Here is a 15913-nt window from a genome sequence, read left to right as displayed (position 1 = left end):
ATGTCCAACCCAAATATACACTATATACTTTATACTGTACATCATTATACACACTAGGGGTGATAATCTTTTACACCCAAACTACAGTTCATTGGTTATTTGACATAAAGTACTGACAGTCAAACAAATTCTTAGAAACCGTTTTTAATTTAACACGTTATTAACCGTGTTTAATTTAGCCACATTTTGGCATAACTGTGCAACAGAATACTGACATAAATTACATTTTAATGCTACTCTACTGAAGAGCAGACCAATTCCACCATTATGGACAAAATGTGCCCCAGCTGTAGGCAGGCTGCCCCTTTCCAAGACCAGCTCAGTGCTGTACAGATAATGTACAAGTAGCCATACAACATGGCAGAAAAGGTGGCAAATGAATTGTTCCAGCAAGTTTTATCTGGTATTCTGGGTTTGGGCTTCAGAAGATAATGAGCATCCCAATAAAGGAATTTGGTCAGTAAAGGTCATTCTGTTGCAGGGTTAAGACTTTATCCAATGACTAAACTTTTGTGAAACGTCTCCAGGGACAGCATGATGTTGTGGCAAAAATGAGTTATTAAAACAAATTCTCAGAGTAGCTGCCAGGTTTGGCTTCATCCAATAAAATATCAATCTAAAAGATTAACAGCTGAATATTTTCCGAAAAAAAAAAAAAACAGATGGCAAAAACAATATTTGATGACATGGGCTCCATCAGTGTACATAGACACACGGATCACTGCAGAGAAAGAAAACATAAATGCATAAATATGAAAAACATTTATCATGATATTGCCAACAATTATGGTACAACTAAGCAACTACTGAAAGCAGCAAAACTACTAAGCAGCAACAAATAAGTAAATTATGAGGCTTGCATGTTCATAGCTAACAGCTCAAGCAGAATAAACTGATGTTTTCTAATCAGATACCAACTATCATGGATGAACTCTTCTGACCACCACAGATTTTGAAAGACAGGATTTTGCGTACATGGATATGAAGATCAATAAAACATGATCATTTTAAATTTTTTGTGGTTTACTGTTTGTAGAAATTCTACCCAATGCACTTTTGAATGTTTCTAACTTGAAGGTGTTGTGATTGTCTTTTAAGCTTTATAAATGTCAAGAGGTTTACCTTCATGTGCTTCTGCACCTCTGAGTATACAGACTCATCACCAACATTGGTTGTCTCTAAGTGGGAGGAAGAAACATCTCACTGATTAATTTCCTGGAAAATAACTACAGCTCATCTAAAGGACTAAAATACATGATATACCACAGTGCTGCTAAATTCTCACGACTGTTTGGTTAGAAGGTGTTTTATAAACATGAAGTCCATCTCTTCCTTCATAGCATGTTCCCATCCGGGAGCCTCAGGTGACATAAGGGCCTCTCTGTAGGTTTGGGGGACTCCACACACTGCCCTGCAGCAATAATCAATACTCACATTGGTTACATCATCTTTGGAGTATGTCAGGTAATCTTGTAGATACTTTTGTGTAGATACAAAAGTGTTTGCAATCAGTAATTGGGTAACTGTGAACATGAAGTTGTTTGTAGGCCACACTGAACTCTGGAGTTGTAGACATGACAAATGTGTGTAACACAACACGAACGATTAGTAAATTTATTTTACTTAATCTATAAGTTGAAAATTGGACAAACTGGACAGATTGTAAACAACAAAAAAATATGGAATGTAAAAAAGGAATTTATTACTATTATTATTATTATTATTATTATATTTATTTTTATTTATTTTTATTTTTTTTTACAAGTGCATTATCAAATAAGCAAAAAAATAAAAGGTGCAGAGCATGGTGACATCGCCAACCTCCTGCAAACCTCCTCCTTGTTTTCCGCCTGCCCTGACCTCCTGCCTGTTTTTCTGACTACGATTTTGCCTTCTCTACGTTGTTGTGTTTGCCGACTCTGACCTTGCCTGTTGTTTATGAGCTCTGCCAAATAAAGCTGCAAATAGATCATCAGCCTTATGACGCGTCATTACAATATGATAAATAGTCAAAAAGTTTTTTCTGCGTGAGAAATACGATGTGTGGCGGGAGAGCGTGACAAAAGACTGAAATGCGTGATTGTCACTCTCAATGCGTGACACTTGACAGCCCTGACCATGGGCGTAAATCCCGGGTCAAAAAAAATATTTAAAAAATATCGCACTCTCTATTGTGAAAAATATATGTATGTACGTATACCTAAATAATTGTGTAAGTAGAAAAGAAAAAAAATAACAACGCAAAAATGCATTTAGAAACATTTGAGTTCCCCCTCACCTTCCTCACAGTGGTTTGACCCACTGCCTGCTTTCCCAGTACTGTACATCTCACCTACTCTGTACACACGAGTCAGGTGTGTGTCTGCGGCTCAGTTAATGTTGAACTCCATTAAGTAGGGGATTTTATTCACTTTAAATAAAGCGATTCTCTTTAATGTAGTTGATGCAAACTCATTCATAAAGTAGTTGCAGCAAAAATGCTGATTACCGATGTAATTTTCCATGAATCTGCTATATTAGCGATTAAAATATTACTTATCTAGTTAACGTTAGCTTCTTTACAATAGCTTGTTGCATAGCGCACTGCAACTTACACGCCAAAGCCGTCAAGAAAAAAAATTGAAAATAACCAAAATGATGTAATCTCCATGCTACAATAATAATGATAAAAGCAAAGTTTTTCACAGTGGGGACATGTCTTTATATGACGTGTCCCCCTTCAAAAATTGCTCATGAGAAATTTTATATTTATTGTCCCCCCCACGGTTAAATGAAATTTACACCCATGGCCCTGACAATAACTAGATGCAGTGTTGTATAAAGTACTAGAAAACAATACTTGAGTAAAAGTACAAGTATCGTACTAAAAAAAGACTTTGGTAGAAGTGAAAATCACCTTTTAGAATATTACTCAAGTAAAAGTCTTAAAGTATCTGATATACTGTACTTAAGTATCAAAAGTAATTTTCTGATCTTTAATGTACTTAAGTATTTGAAGTAAAAGTAAAAAGTAAAATTTCAGTGATTTTCGGTAGGCATAAGAGCAGGGGCGGTTCTAAGATTTCACCTTTAGCCCTCAGTGAGAATTTAAAACAAGAAGAGTTTTATATTATATATTATATGACTACATAGTAAGCCAAAAGTTATGGTATTATTCAATGGCAAAAGTGGACACCAAAATTTTATGCATGATGTAATGATGCCAGTCTTGTATCAGATCAGTTCATGTATGTGTGTATTCTCTACAAACAGTGTGTCCAATGAATGCAGTCATTAATAAAAAATATTCACAAGACAAAGACCAAATCAATAAATGTTATTTTTATTTAGTATTGAATGGATTGTTTGCATTAATATTTTGTTTGTGCTACAACTCTGGTAATAAGAATAGTGACATTTCACTGCTTTTGGTTGCCGTATTTGCAGCTTTCAGCCGATTAACTTTATAGATAAACGCCTCCAGCTCTGACTGCGCGTGCACGCTGCGTGTCCCTGTGCTTCTCCGTAGAGCGTGCGGAGCGTAATGCAATCTAGGAGCAGTGATTCGCCAAACCTCCCTTATTGCAGTCGCACACATTTCTTCTGATTTTATTTTGTAGTAACGAGTAACGAAGATGCTTAGTGGAAATATAGCGGAGTAAAAGTATACATTTTATCTAGGAAATGTAGTGGAGTAAAACTGAAAGTTGACAAATTTAAATAGCAAAGTAAAGTACAGATATGTGAAATTTCTACTTAAGTACAGTAACGAAGTATTTGTACTCTGTTATATTACAACACTGACTAGATGTATACATAATATATATTTGTGCTTAAAGGCAGATTTCTCCGATTTTTTTTTTTTTAAAGGCAGTCTCCGATTTTTGAGAAATGCTTCAGAAAACTGAGTCGGGCTGATAATAAACAAAAATCAAAACAAAATCAAAACAAACGTGTAACTAATTAGCATAAAGGGGTGGGGCTTGTCAATATGCAGTGGAGAGAGTGTTCAGTGCGCATGTGTGGCGTTAGCAGGAAACGGTTTTAACATTGACATGGAGAATAAAAACAAAGAAAGAAAGTGAAGAAAGTCTTACGATAAGGTAAGAAGTAGGACGTGTTAATATAGGATCAGCTTTCCAGCGCTGGAGAGAACTGAAGGAGCAGGAAGTTGGTCACATATTCACAGATTGGAGTTTCCTGAGTCAATAACTCCTGAGCTAAAAGCTGTTACTACACAAATAACACCTCTTTTCTATCTTAGTAATGTAGAGACGCAGCTACAACCGTGTTTTGTGTAGTAACAGTGTTTAGCTCAGGAGTTATTGACTCGGGAAACTCCAATCTGTGAATATGTGACCAACTTTACTTAACGAGGCGCTTTTTTTCCTTCTCGATAGGTAAGTAACGTTGATTTTGCTTTGTTACACAGAACTAATATATGCCTTTGTCCTTTACATGATTATGCTTGTGTGTCATTTTTGCTTGTTTGTTTATCTGCAATCGTATTGTTCTTCCCTTCAGCTATGATAAAGACACATTTCTTTCCATTAGTTGCCTGGGTTACGTATGTATGTGTGGGCGGAGCTATCGATACAGGGGTGGGACCCATTTGGGTTAGGGGCGTGTTTGTTTTGGTGATTTCAAATGTCAACATTGGCTTTCAAAAATCGGAGACCCTGCCTTTAAATAATATTTAAATATACAGAAGTCCTAAGAGGCCATGGATTTTTTTTTTCTTTCTTGAATTCTCGTGATCACATTTTCAAATTTTACATGTTGTGGGTTTATAACAATGTATTATATGACTATATAGTATTCAGTACATTACAGTTAATAGTTCTATATTTAGTATGTGCAAATATGTTTTATATTTTTTAGAATATACACATAATTTAAACTATTTCTTGATTCATATCTCACAGTATAATATTGACTTAAGTCTTAAAGATCTGTTCATCAACACTTAGTTATTGTTTACCTTTAGTTATTGTCCATGATTATGTGATACATCAAAATTTGCTTTATTCTTTTGTAATTCTGGTTATATTCTACATAACATAGCTAATGTAGTAATCTGACCTTTTTTTCTTTTGTAGGACCACAGCAGCATCATTAAGATCAGAAAAGTGATGAACAAAAATCCCAAACCCACAACCAGTCCTAATGTTCCATCATTGGATATAGGACCTGAGACTGAGAAGAAAAAGAGCAGAATTTCAGCAATTAAACATAGAAACTCATTAAACAGAGAATCAAATAAAAATAAATTCTCAAAAGGTTTCTCACATCTGACTGAGACCCAGCTTTTCAGTGACTCTCCTCTCTCTGGGTGTTCACAGTGGTAGAAACCTTCATCTGACTTTGAGACAGTTTGGATGATCATCTCTCCTGTAGTCTGGTTCTGGAGAACTGATCCATCTTTATAGAAATCAGCTGTGAGGTTTGAGGGATTTGGGTTGTGATATAAACAGCGTAGAGTCAGAGGATGTCCCTCAGTCACAGGATGGACAGGACTCTCCAGGATCACATCACCATCTAGAACATAGAAAATCACTAACAAGGAAATCCACACACTGTGATGTGTCTGTAGATAATAAATAAAAGTTCTCTAATTTATCTGTACATAACTTAAAACCCTCTAAACTTGTGGAGTCTGGAGGTGTTTCATCTAAATCTTAAGAAAATGTTTTTGTCTTCATGAACAGTTTCTCCCAAGTGAAATCTCAGAGTTCTAAATATTCTGTAATGAATCATTTCCCTTTTCCTTTAACATTAAACACACTACATGAAGACTCACCATGCACTGTGATGTTGACAGGATTACTGTTTTCTCCAGATTCAGACTCACACCAGTAAACTCCAGTGTAGGATGTGGAGAGGAATCTGTTGTTACATGTAGATCCTGTAACTGATCCCCAGTGTGAACAATCTAACACTCTCTCAGTGTGTGTGTATCGTCTCACTGTCCATCCAGTAGACTTACTCTGGTCCTCACAGCTCAGTGAGAGAGAGTCATTAGTAAAGTGTTGAGTTCTGCTGGGATTGATGATCAGAGAGACTGGAGGAGATTCACCTTAAACACAGAAAAGAGCCATTTAAAGTGGCAATAAACACTATAATGAGACAGAAAACAAGGAAATGACTGTAATGTGATGTAAATTGCAGTATTTATTTTCCAGCAAAAATCTGCTTTATTCTTTTATAGGATTCTACTGTAAATGATTAGTCAATTAGAGCAGTCAAATGAGCCAATGTTCAGGATTATGATTTATTTTATACCATAAATATATTTACCTTCTATTTGTATCTGTATCTGTTTAGAAGACACTTTCTGAAGACATTATCTGAATAATTTATGTATACTTGGTCACATACAGAATGTTTACCTGCTCTGACTTTTAATAAAATCCTCCTTCACAGAAATCCTCAACCATGTCCTGAGTCCTATATATGTGTATCATACACATACTTTATAACCTAATTATACACATGATTAAATAAATACTGCATTAATCTGATGTTACATTCACACTTTTAAAGTCTACACTTCAACACAACAGTTAATTTTCCTCACCAGTGATCCATAGTGGCTGTAGATTGCTGTACTGTGTGTGAAGGGCTGGTTCTCCTCTCTCTCCTCTGCACATATAAACTCCTGTGTGATTAAGAGCAGCAGGACTGAGAGTGTATTTGCCTCCAGATCCTCTGCTGCTGTCTGAGAGGAGCTCCACATACACGATATAGCCACGATTATTATTTATTCCAGTTAATCCGTCTCTGTAGGGAACAACTGTGTACCAGCTGAATGTCCAGTCTGTAGAGGAGTCTGTAACCTCACAGCTTAGAGTCACTGAGTCTCCTTCAGTCAGCCAGCTCTGTGGAGATACACTCAGTACTGCCTGTGGTCTCTCTGTTACAAACGAAATACAATATAATGTTTTATTTAGTTTTACTTAAAACAAAGTAAGAAACTTTACATGCACAGTCACTGATACAGTCAGTGTAATAACATCACTGGTGTGTGAGGAGTGTGAGCCTCCTCTCTCTGTTCCTCTACAGGTGTATGTACCTGTGTGGGTCACTTCAACACCACTGATACTGTACACCTGTTCACTACTGACAGGACTGTGTGAAGTATCTTTATACCAGCTGTACTGCCAGCTAGAGACACTTTCATCCTGTATGTCACATCTCAGAGTGACGGTGTCTCCACTGAACACCTGATTATCAGGATTTATGGATGCCACTGGTTTAGGTCTCGCTGTAGAAAAATAATAGAGCATCTAAATGATCATGATGAATGTGTTGTCATGGTGTATAATGATGTTATTCATAACAAACCTCTGATAAAAATAGAAGAAAAATCATGACATACCTCTCACTGTAATCTTGACAGGATCACTGAACTGTGTCATGTAGTAGTTGTAGTTGTTTCTCCTGTATGCTCGACATTTGTACTCTGTTTCTCCTGCATTATCGACTGTCACTTTAAGTGTGTTCACTTGTTCACTGTTCAGATTCTGTAACAGCTGATTATTTTTGTACCAGTAAAACTCCCATCCAGTCTCCTGCTGCAGCTCACAGCTCAGAGTGACGGTGTCTCCAGTGTAGACGGAGCTCTGAGGATTCACTCTCACAGTCGGTTTGTATCTTACTGTTGGTGTGAAATGATGGTGTCAGAGCTGCTTTACACTTTACAACATAAGCAGTAGATTCACTGTGTCTAACAGATGCTTTGTGTCTAAAACTAACATTTATATTTAACATTTAATACAAGATGTTACAGTTGTATGTTTTCTTACACGGCTGATATTCAGTATATTTTCTATGTAACAAAATTCATGATCTGATTGAAGTGTAGAAACTCTGTATTTACTGATTATGTTGGTCTTGTAGAAGACAACATTCTGTTTTGCTTATTCTTCTTGCTTATTTTTTTTTAATTGCTGCTCCTTCTAGGGCTTTCAAGCCACATGCACCAAAATCGGACACGTCATACCTTCCTTTCCTAAGCACTACAAGTACCGGTACTCACTGTACTGGGTCTCAATGTGGCCTTTTTTGTCACTTTTAGACACCCATTATAGGCTTTTAAGGTTTATAACTTGGCAAGCTTTCGCATTTGCTTTACACCAAACTCGGCCAGCTTCTTTAGGGTATTTCTCTGGACATGTGAAATATCAAAACACTCCGAGCAATGAGGGGAACTTCTTTACGAGTATTTGGTTGAGGTCACGTAACTTCATTTGCAGCACCGCCCCAAAAAGAAAATTACCACAAAATGGACATGTGATATATCAAAATACTCAGCACAATGACTTGATCTGCATCACGGGTATTTGGATGATGCCAGATGCTTGTATCCACTCACCTCCAAAAGTTTTTGCACCCTACTGTAACTTACCTGCCTTTGGGAATACTTGCTTCCTCATGCCAACATCAAAGTTTGGCATGACAAACTCTACAAATCTATTTTTAGACTGTTATTTTATGGATCCTGTACAAATCCTGCACCATCATCTGAACATATCTGTATTTTATTAAAAATGAGAGAAAACATGACTTCATACAGTAAAGCTTTGACAGAGGACTTCATAAAAAAATAAAATGTAGAAAATTCAAGGGCATCTAAATGATCATAATGCATGTGTCATCATTTGTATAATGATGTTGTTTATAACAAAAAAACAAATATCATGACATACCTCTCACTGTTATCTTGACAGGATCACTCAACTGTGTCATGTAGTTGTTGTAGTTTCTCCTGTGTGCCCAACAGTTTTACTCTGTTTCTCCTGCATTATCGACTGTCACTTTAAGTGTGTTCACTTGTTCACTGTTCGGATTCCATAACCACTGATTATTTTTGTACCAGTAAAACTCCCATCCAGTCTCCTGCTGCAGCTCACAGCTCAGAGTGACGGTGTCTCCAGTGTAGACGGAGCTCTGAGGATTCACTCTCACAGTCACTTTGGGTTTTTCTGTTAAAACCAAATGATAAATAATTAGTATAAAAAATAGTTGTTTATCTAAATAATTTGTACAAAGTTATTATTCTGTTCAATATATATGTTGTGTTTAGACTGAAAAGAACTGAAGATAATATCTCACATTGTACTGTAAATTGTGTATATTTTTTTTCTTCTTTTAACTAAGTTTAAGTAATAAAACAACGTGTCTAACACTGTTATAGAGTTACTGTTTCCAACATACAGTACAGATTATTTTAATCAGCATGTGCATTTGATTACAGTTTAATTCATTAATGAATGTCACACTAAACCTTTCATCCATTTATAGTTACATTTACTGTTGTGGAAAGTCTGACAAACTAATTAGTTCCTGTTCTTTTCACATTAGGGGGCTGGAGTCAGATACAAGTGTAGAAGTTCATTTATTTAGATATAAAAGATAAATTATAAAACTGTGACACAGAAATGAAGCAAAAACAAACACTACATCAGGACCTCTGCAGACTAAACACACAGCAGTAACAACAGTTACAAGACAAATACATGGTGAAACAAAGGGGTTTAAATACACTGACAAATCAAGGGTGAAAGTGAAAACAGGTGAGAATAATCCAGATACATTAGAACAACAACCAATGACAGGACAGGGGCGGAGACAAGACATGAATCAGAACAAAAACCCACATGACAACGTAAACAAAAACACAACAGAAACAGGTCAATATATATGTGCTGGGTTGCCCTCAGACGTGTCCCAAATATCTTTTACAGTTCTCACTTACAGACGTTTTCTCACCAAGATTTAATTTAATCTATATTTTAATAAATAAATATAAAAAAAACACAGAACCACAAAATATAAACTTTTCTGTACTGAAGAATTTTACATGTCAGAAAACATATAGTGTGTGTGTGTGTGTGTGTGTGTGTGTGTGTGTGTGTGTGTGTGTGTGTGTGTGTGTGTGTGTGTTAAACAAAATGTTTTTGGATCTCACCAGTCAGAAATGACAAATAATTTTAAACATATGTATTTCAAGATCTGAAAATTCTGGAATAAAAAAGAAGTACAAAATATTTAAGAAATAATGTTTACACTTTCTAACAAACCTGTGATGAAAAGAGGAAAAAATCATGACATACCTCTCACTGTAATCTTCACAGGATCACTGAACTCTGTGTACTCAAAGTAGTAGTAGCGATAGTTGTAGATTCTCCCGTATGCTCGACACTTGTACTCTGTTTCTCCTGCATTATCGACTGTCACTTTAAGTGTGTTCACTTGTTCACTGTTCAGATTCTGTAACAGCTGATTATTTTTGTACCAGTAAAACTCCCATCCAGTCTCCTGCTGCAGCTCACAGCTCAGAGTGACGGTGTCTCCAGTGTAGACGGAGCTCTGAGGATTCACTCTCACAGTCGGTTTGGGTTTTACTGTTGGTGTGAAATGATGAAGGTGTCAGAGCTGCTTTACACTTTACAACATAAGCAGTAGATTCACTGTGTCTAACAGATGCTTTGTGTCTAAAACTAACATTTATATTTAACATTTAATACAAGATGTTACAGCTGTATGTTTTCTTACACGGCTGATATTCAGTATATTTTAGATATAAGTCTAATTAATTCAGTTTGTAATCAGATAGCGGCGGTCAAAATGTCTGGGATGTTCCTGTGTATCACATCATCATTAAATCAGAGTGTTCACACATTTTCTAGAGTCGACAGCAGACAAAGTTATAAAATATTTAAATGTCTTAAAAGACATTAATAACATGAAATACATCCAACAGAATATAAGTGAATCATGGATTATTACCCTAAAGGTGTAAGTGTGAACATTCAAGTGAAGAGAAGATAATAGCAAAACCAACACAAGGTGAAAAAGACATGATGATGATTGTGATAGAAATTGGTGTTTACTAGACAGGGAAGTAAAAGTCAACATTAAAGAAACAGTGACTCAGTTACTGACAGCTCAAAATCTGAACCCTAAAAATAATGTGATTAAATGCGATTGAATAATGTATTTAATAAGATATTAAATAAGAAATAAAAACAGTTACAGACTCACCTGATAAAGTCATTCCCAAGTCTACACTACTAATATCATTTTTAGAGTGAGTATGAGTTCATGTTTTTGTTACTTGTTGATACTGATATGTGTAACCTGCTTAATATTAAGATATCAGGAGCATCATTTTATTTAGCACTAGTTATGTCAGCTGTTCTCTTTTGTTTTCTTCCATATTCTTGCCTGAAAATGAGATGGATTGTTCCAAATCATGCACTTTGCAAGTAAAATTAATTATATCTATTTTTATTGAATTATGTGTTTATAAAAATATTTTATAACACCTGTGTTCGTCCGACCACATTTAGTACGGCAATTGGTCACACTCTTGCCCTTTCCAGTGCAATGAACATACATACAGACACACACACACGCACACAATGTCAACAAACACACACACCCAAACACACACTTACACACCACACACACACACAGACAAGCATTGGACATTGCATTTCATTGGGCCTCCATAAAAAAAACCTACACATTTGTAAATATTTCACACTTGTGATATGCCTTTGTCCAGCAGAGGGCAAAACCTGATCTACCAATAAGCTTCACACACACACACACACACACACACACACACACACACAGACACACACACACACACAGACACACACAAATTGTGTTTAGTCTGTAATATTTCATCAAATGATGTGCCTCTGATTATAAATATAGTGAAAATAATTCATAATTTCTGCTTTATTATTTTACTTTATTTATTGTATATAAATTAGGTTTATTATACCAAATATTACAAAAATTTGTGCAAAATATATGTTAATATGTTGGAAACATTTTTGCTCATTTTTATAAGCAGTAAAATCAGACCGGTCAGTTTGACTCGGTGCTCCTAAATTGCGCAGAAAAGCAGGGGAGATTACAGGAGGGTTAAACTTGTGCTGTTTTATATTCAATATGTTAAGAAATTTAAGCAGCATAAAACTATTTGAGTGTAAAATTATTTATTCAAATCTGATGTTGCAGCCTCCTTTGGTTTGATCTAAAAAAACTACATTAATAAACAGGGAACAAATTAACAAATTTTACACAACCTTCTCAACACCAAAACAATTCAAATAAGGAGACAATATAAAGATAAACTATATATAAATCACCTTGAGCCTGGACCACTGGTATGAGTGAAATCAGCACTAAAAAGGGAACAGAAACAGAACATGACGTTACAGTTTTTAATCGCTATGACAGATTTTTCAATACATTTAACAAGTTTCTTACACTCTTAACAAGGTTAGCACAACATTCGTATTTGTAGGCTATACAATTAACACATTTCTTGTTGCTTTGATACAAAATGCATACAGCTAACACAAATTTAAAATGCCTGAACTTCTTTTACACACAAGCTCAACCAAGACCAAAACAATGTAATTCTACAGTCAAATTTACAAATGCTTTCACACTGTATGTCATAACAGATGTTGTACGTATGTATGTGTTGAATCCATGTTCAAAACATAACTTATATAGGCTAAAGTCAAAGTGAACAGCTGTTCATATTGTGAATTGAAACACAAATATATTCTCTGTATTTTATTCCATTGCTAATGAGAAACAGCCGGGACACAGTGGCATCCGTTGTCCGTATTTTCAGAGAAACCAACAGGTAGGATATTGCTTCTCCTACAGCAAAATGTAAATAATTTTACCATTTACTGTATTAGAGTGACTGTATGCCTCCGGTCTCTAATATGTAACTGTATTTTGTCCCTCTAAGGATTCAACGTCTACCTCCCTCAGGGGGCAGAGGAAAGCTCTTGAATGAAGAAAAGGAACTTGCTATTGTCAACATAGTGATTGCTGACAATGAAATAAAATGAAGGACATCCATTTCAGAGTTGTAGAGGACAACCTTGTCTTTGGGAACATTGCAGCAATCAGCATAACATCCATTTCTCAGACTCTAGTTAAACACAGAGTCCGAATGAAACAACTATACAAAGTTCCTTTTGAAAGGAACAGTGAGCGCATCAAAGAACTCCGTCGCCAATACGTCCATGTAAGGTTATGCAATACAGTCATTACTGTACTATACACAGTGTGTTTTGCAGTAAACCTGGAGTACATTAGAACATACAGTAGATATACAGTACAGCACAGCATTTACATGCACTGTGTCTAATTACTTTCAGAGAGTCATGGAGTTGGAGGCCAATCAAGTCCCACATGAAATTATCTACGTTGATGAGGCTGGCTTCAACTTGGCAAAAAGGCGTTGCCTGGGAGAAACAGGCCATAGTAAGCGTGCTGGACCAGAAACGGGCCAGAGAGGAGCCAACATCACCATGTGCGCCGCAATCTCCAACAACGGTGCATAAATGTGAGATTGGCCCCTACAACACCGACCGCCTTCTCCTGTTTTTAGAAGACCTGCACGGACGTTTGGTGCCAGAGGTAGAAAGGGGACAGGTGGGAGACCACTTGCCAATATGTTATCACATGGGACAATGTGGCATTCCACCATTCCCGTGCAGTCACAGACTGGTTTGACGTCCATCCAAGGACCATTACTCCCCTTTCCTCAACCCCATTGAGGAGTTTTTCTCAGCCTGGTGATGGAAGGTTTTTGACCATCGTCCACATGACCAAATGTCCCTCCTGGATGCAATGGATGCTGCATGCCAAGACATCACAGCTGAACACTGCCAGGGGTGGATAAGGCATGAAAAAAAGATTCTTCCCACAATGCCTTGCCAGAGAAGATATCAGGTGTGATGCGAATGAGAACATGTGGCCAAATGCAGAAGACCGGGCAGATTTGAAGATTACTTTGCTTTTTTATTATAATTCCGGTGCTTTTTCTGTTTGTATATCTTACAGTAATATCCTTTTGCAAATAAATTCTTTACTGCAGCAATTCTGTGTCTTTATTTTTTTTTTTTACATAAACTGTATTACATAAACATTTTATAAAGCTACTCTGAGATGGTCATTCATTTTTTGTATTGAGTTTCTGCAGCAAAAGAAACAAAATGCATGCATTTACTAAACCCAACAAAACAAAAATGTAGAGAGGCTTCCAAAGAAACTACAGTGCAAAACACAATCTATGATCAATACAATATACTGTCTATTGTATAAGGGCAGACCTGACACATAAAATAATGCAGTTTCTGTATTTTTTTTGTCATTGTGTTATGATTGACTTAATGTTCCTGTTGGAAGAGAACATGTGTTAGTGTTTTGAATAATTATTTGGTTTTGAAAAATGTTTGCAGTGTTTTGTTAGACAAAGTGTATTGTGTTAGTTTATTATTGTATTTTGAAAATTAGTTTTGGGGTTTAGTTTACAATGTGTGATTTTGAGCATGAAATTAACCGTTTTGCCAATTGTGTGTTTTATGTGTGTTGGTGCGTTAAGAGTTTAGGAAACTTGTTAAATGTATTGAAAAAACTGTCATAGCCATTGTAAAAAACTGTAATTATGAGGTTCAAATACTTCATTTTGGTGAGCTTTTATGCACTAATTTGTGCTGGATTAGCTTGTCTACTGGTATCTTAACGAGCACGCTTTTTGATGCACCTAAATTATTTACTGCATTGTTGTCAAATTGCTTCCTCATGTACCACCTTTGTCAGTCCATACACAGTTCATAAGTTTAAAGACCACACTAACAGAATAGATTTAATGAACTTTTGAACAGTAAATGAACAATTTACTGAAGTATTAATAATAATTGTTTTCATCATCATTTCTTGACTCTCTGTCAATGCCTCTTTGCTTGTTGCTGTATTTGTCTTGACACTTATGGATTTAGTACACTGGTCAGTTCCAATCTTCAATTAATATACTAAGCATTCCAGATAATTTACCTCAAGCGGTCCACTTTGAAGTTCTCAGAGGAATAAAGACGCGCACTGAAGGAGAGAAGCATTTCCATTGGCTCCTGTCTGCCGGTATTGGCCAATCACAAAAGTCGATATTGCACAGCCAATATCACTGAATATCCCACTAAGTTTTATTATTATAATATATTATTATTATAATTATGCTACATTTATATGGATATTATATTGTAGACTATTGAGTGGATAAAATATAGAAATCCTTTATATATATATATATATATATATATATATATATATATATATATATATATATATATATATATAAACCCCTCCCCATCACTCAGAGGAGATGCTTCTTCTTCTTCTTCTTCTTCTTCTTCTTCTTCTTCCGGCTTTTCCCTTCAGGGGTCGCCACAGCGAATCATCTCTCTCCACCTATCCCTATCTTCTGCATCCTCAACACTTGCACCCACTAGCTTCATATCCTCATTAATTACATCCATGATGCTTCACTGTTGCTTTGAAAAGTGTATTGCGAGAACTCTCTCTGAACTCTCTCTGAACTGCGCGCACGGCGCGCAGCGCGCACACACACACACACACACACAGCTACAATAATGTACCATATTAATTTGAAACAGCAACCCAGAAGATTTATCACAAACATTTATTAAAACAATGATGACAATAATCACATGAAAAAAAAAAGACTTAAATTCTGGACCTTTGGCAGTGAGGGGGGGTTCGTTCGAACCACCCAAATCCCCCCTGCCTACGGGCTTGATCTAAATTTCTCTTGTATCTTTATGCTCCATCCATGTCTCGTTTGCCAACATACAATCAGCCCTGAAGACAGAAGTAGGTGTAGGAACAACAGCTCTGTTTGGAAACCTGTTGCTCACATTCGAGGTCAAAATGTACAGAGAAGAAAGAAACAGTGAAGAAGGAAGTAAAGAATAGCATGTTTATTTTACTATCCCTCTCAATAGACTTTTGTTTTGACTCAGTTTGGCTCATTGTCTAATTACCGTGATTTTTTTTAACACAAGAACATTTCTGTTGAGAGAGTTCTTTA

General features: G+C 36.1%; 2 protein-coding genes across 3 annotated transcripts in view; one reads left to right on the top strand and one right to left on the bottom strand.

The window, feature by feature from the left end:
* Positions 1 to 15913, top strand: part of LOC132849065 (carcinoembryonic antigen-related cell adhesion molecule 5-like) — a 272443-nt gene that overhangs the window by 134658 nt on the left and 121872 nt on the right. The gene's annotated exons all lie outside the window — the stretch shown is intronic.
* LOC132849059 (Fc receptor-like protein 5) overlaps positions 1 to 15913 on the bottom strand; it is a 62819-nt gene that overhangs the window by 43645 nt on the left and 3261 nt on the right. Inside the window, exons 2-3 of the mRNA XM_060875240.1 lie at positions 12147 to 12182; positions 10095 to 10385 (exon numbers count right to left, since the gene is read on the bottom strand). Coding sequence (XP_060731223.1) covers positions 10095 to 10385; positions 12147 to 12182 — 327 coding nt within the window. The remainder of the gene's footprint in view (positions 1 to 10094; positions 10386 to 12146; positions 12183 to 15913) is intronic.

This window comes from Tachysurus vachellii, chromosome 7, assembly GCF_030014155.1.
Source record: "Tachysurus vachellii isolate PV-2020 chromosome 7, HZAU_Pvac_v1, whole genome shotgun sequence".
In the NCBI taxonomy this organism is placed as follows: domain Eukaryota; kingdom Metazoa; phylum Chordata; class Actinopteri; order Siluriformes; family Bagridae; genus Tachysurus; species Tachysurus vachellii.
This window is presented reverse-complemented; position numbering and strand designations above follow the sequence as displayed.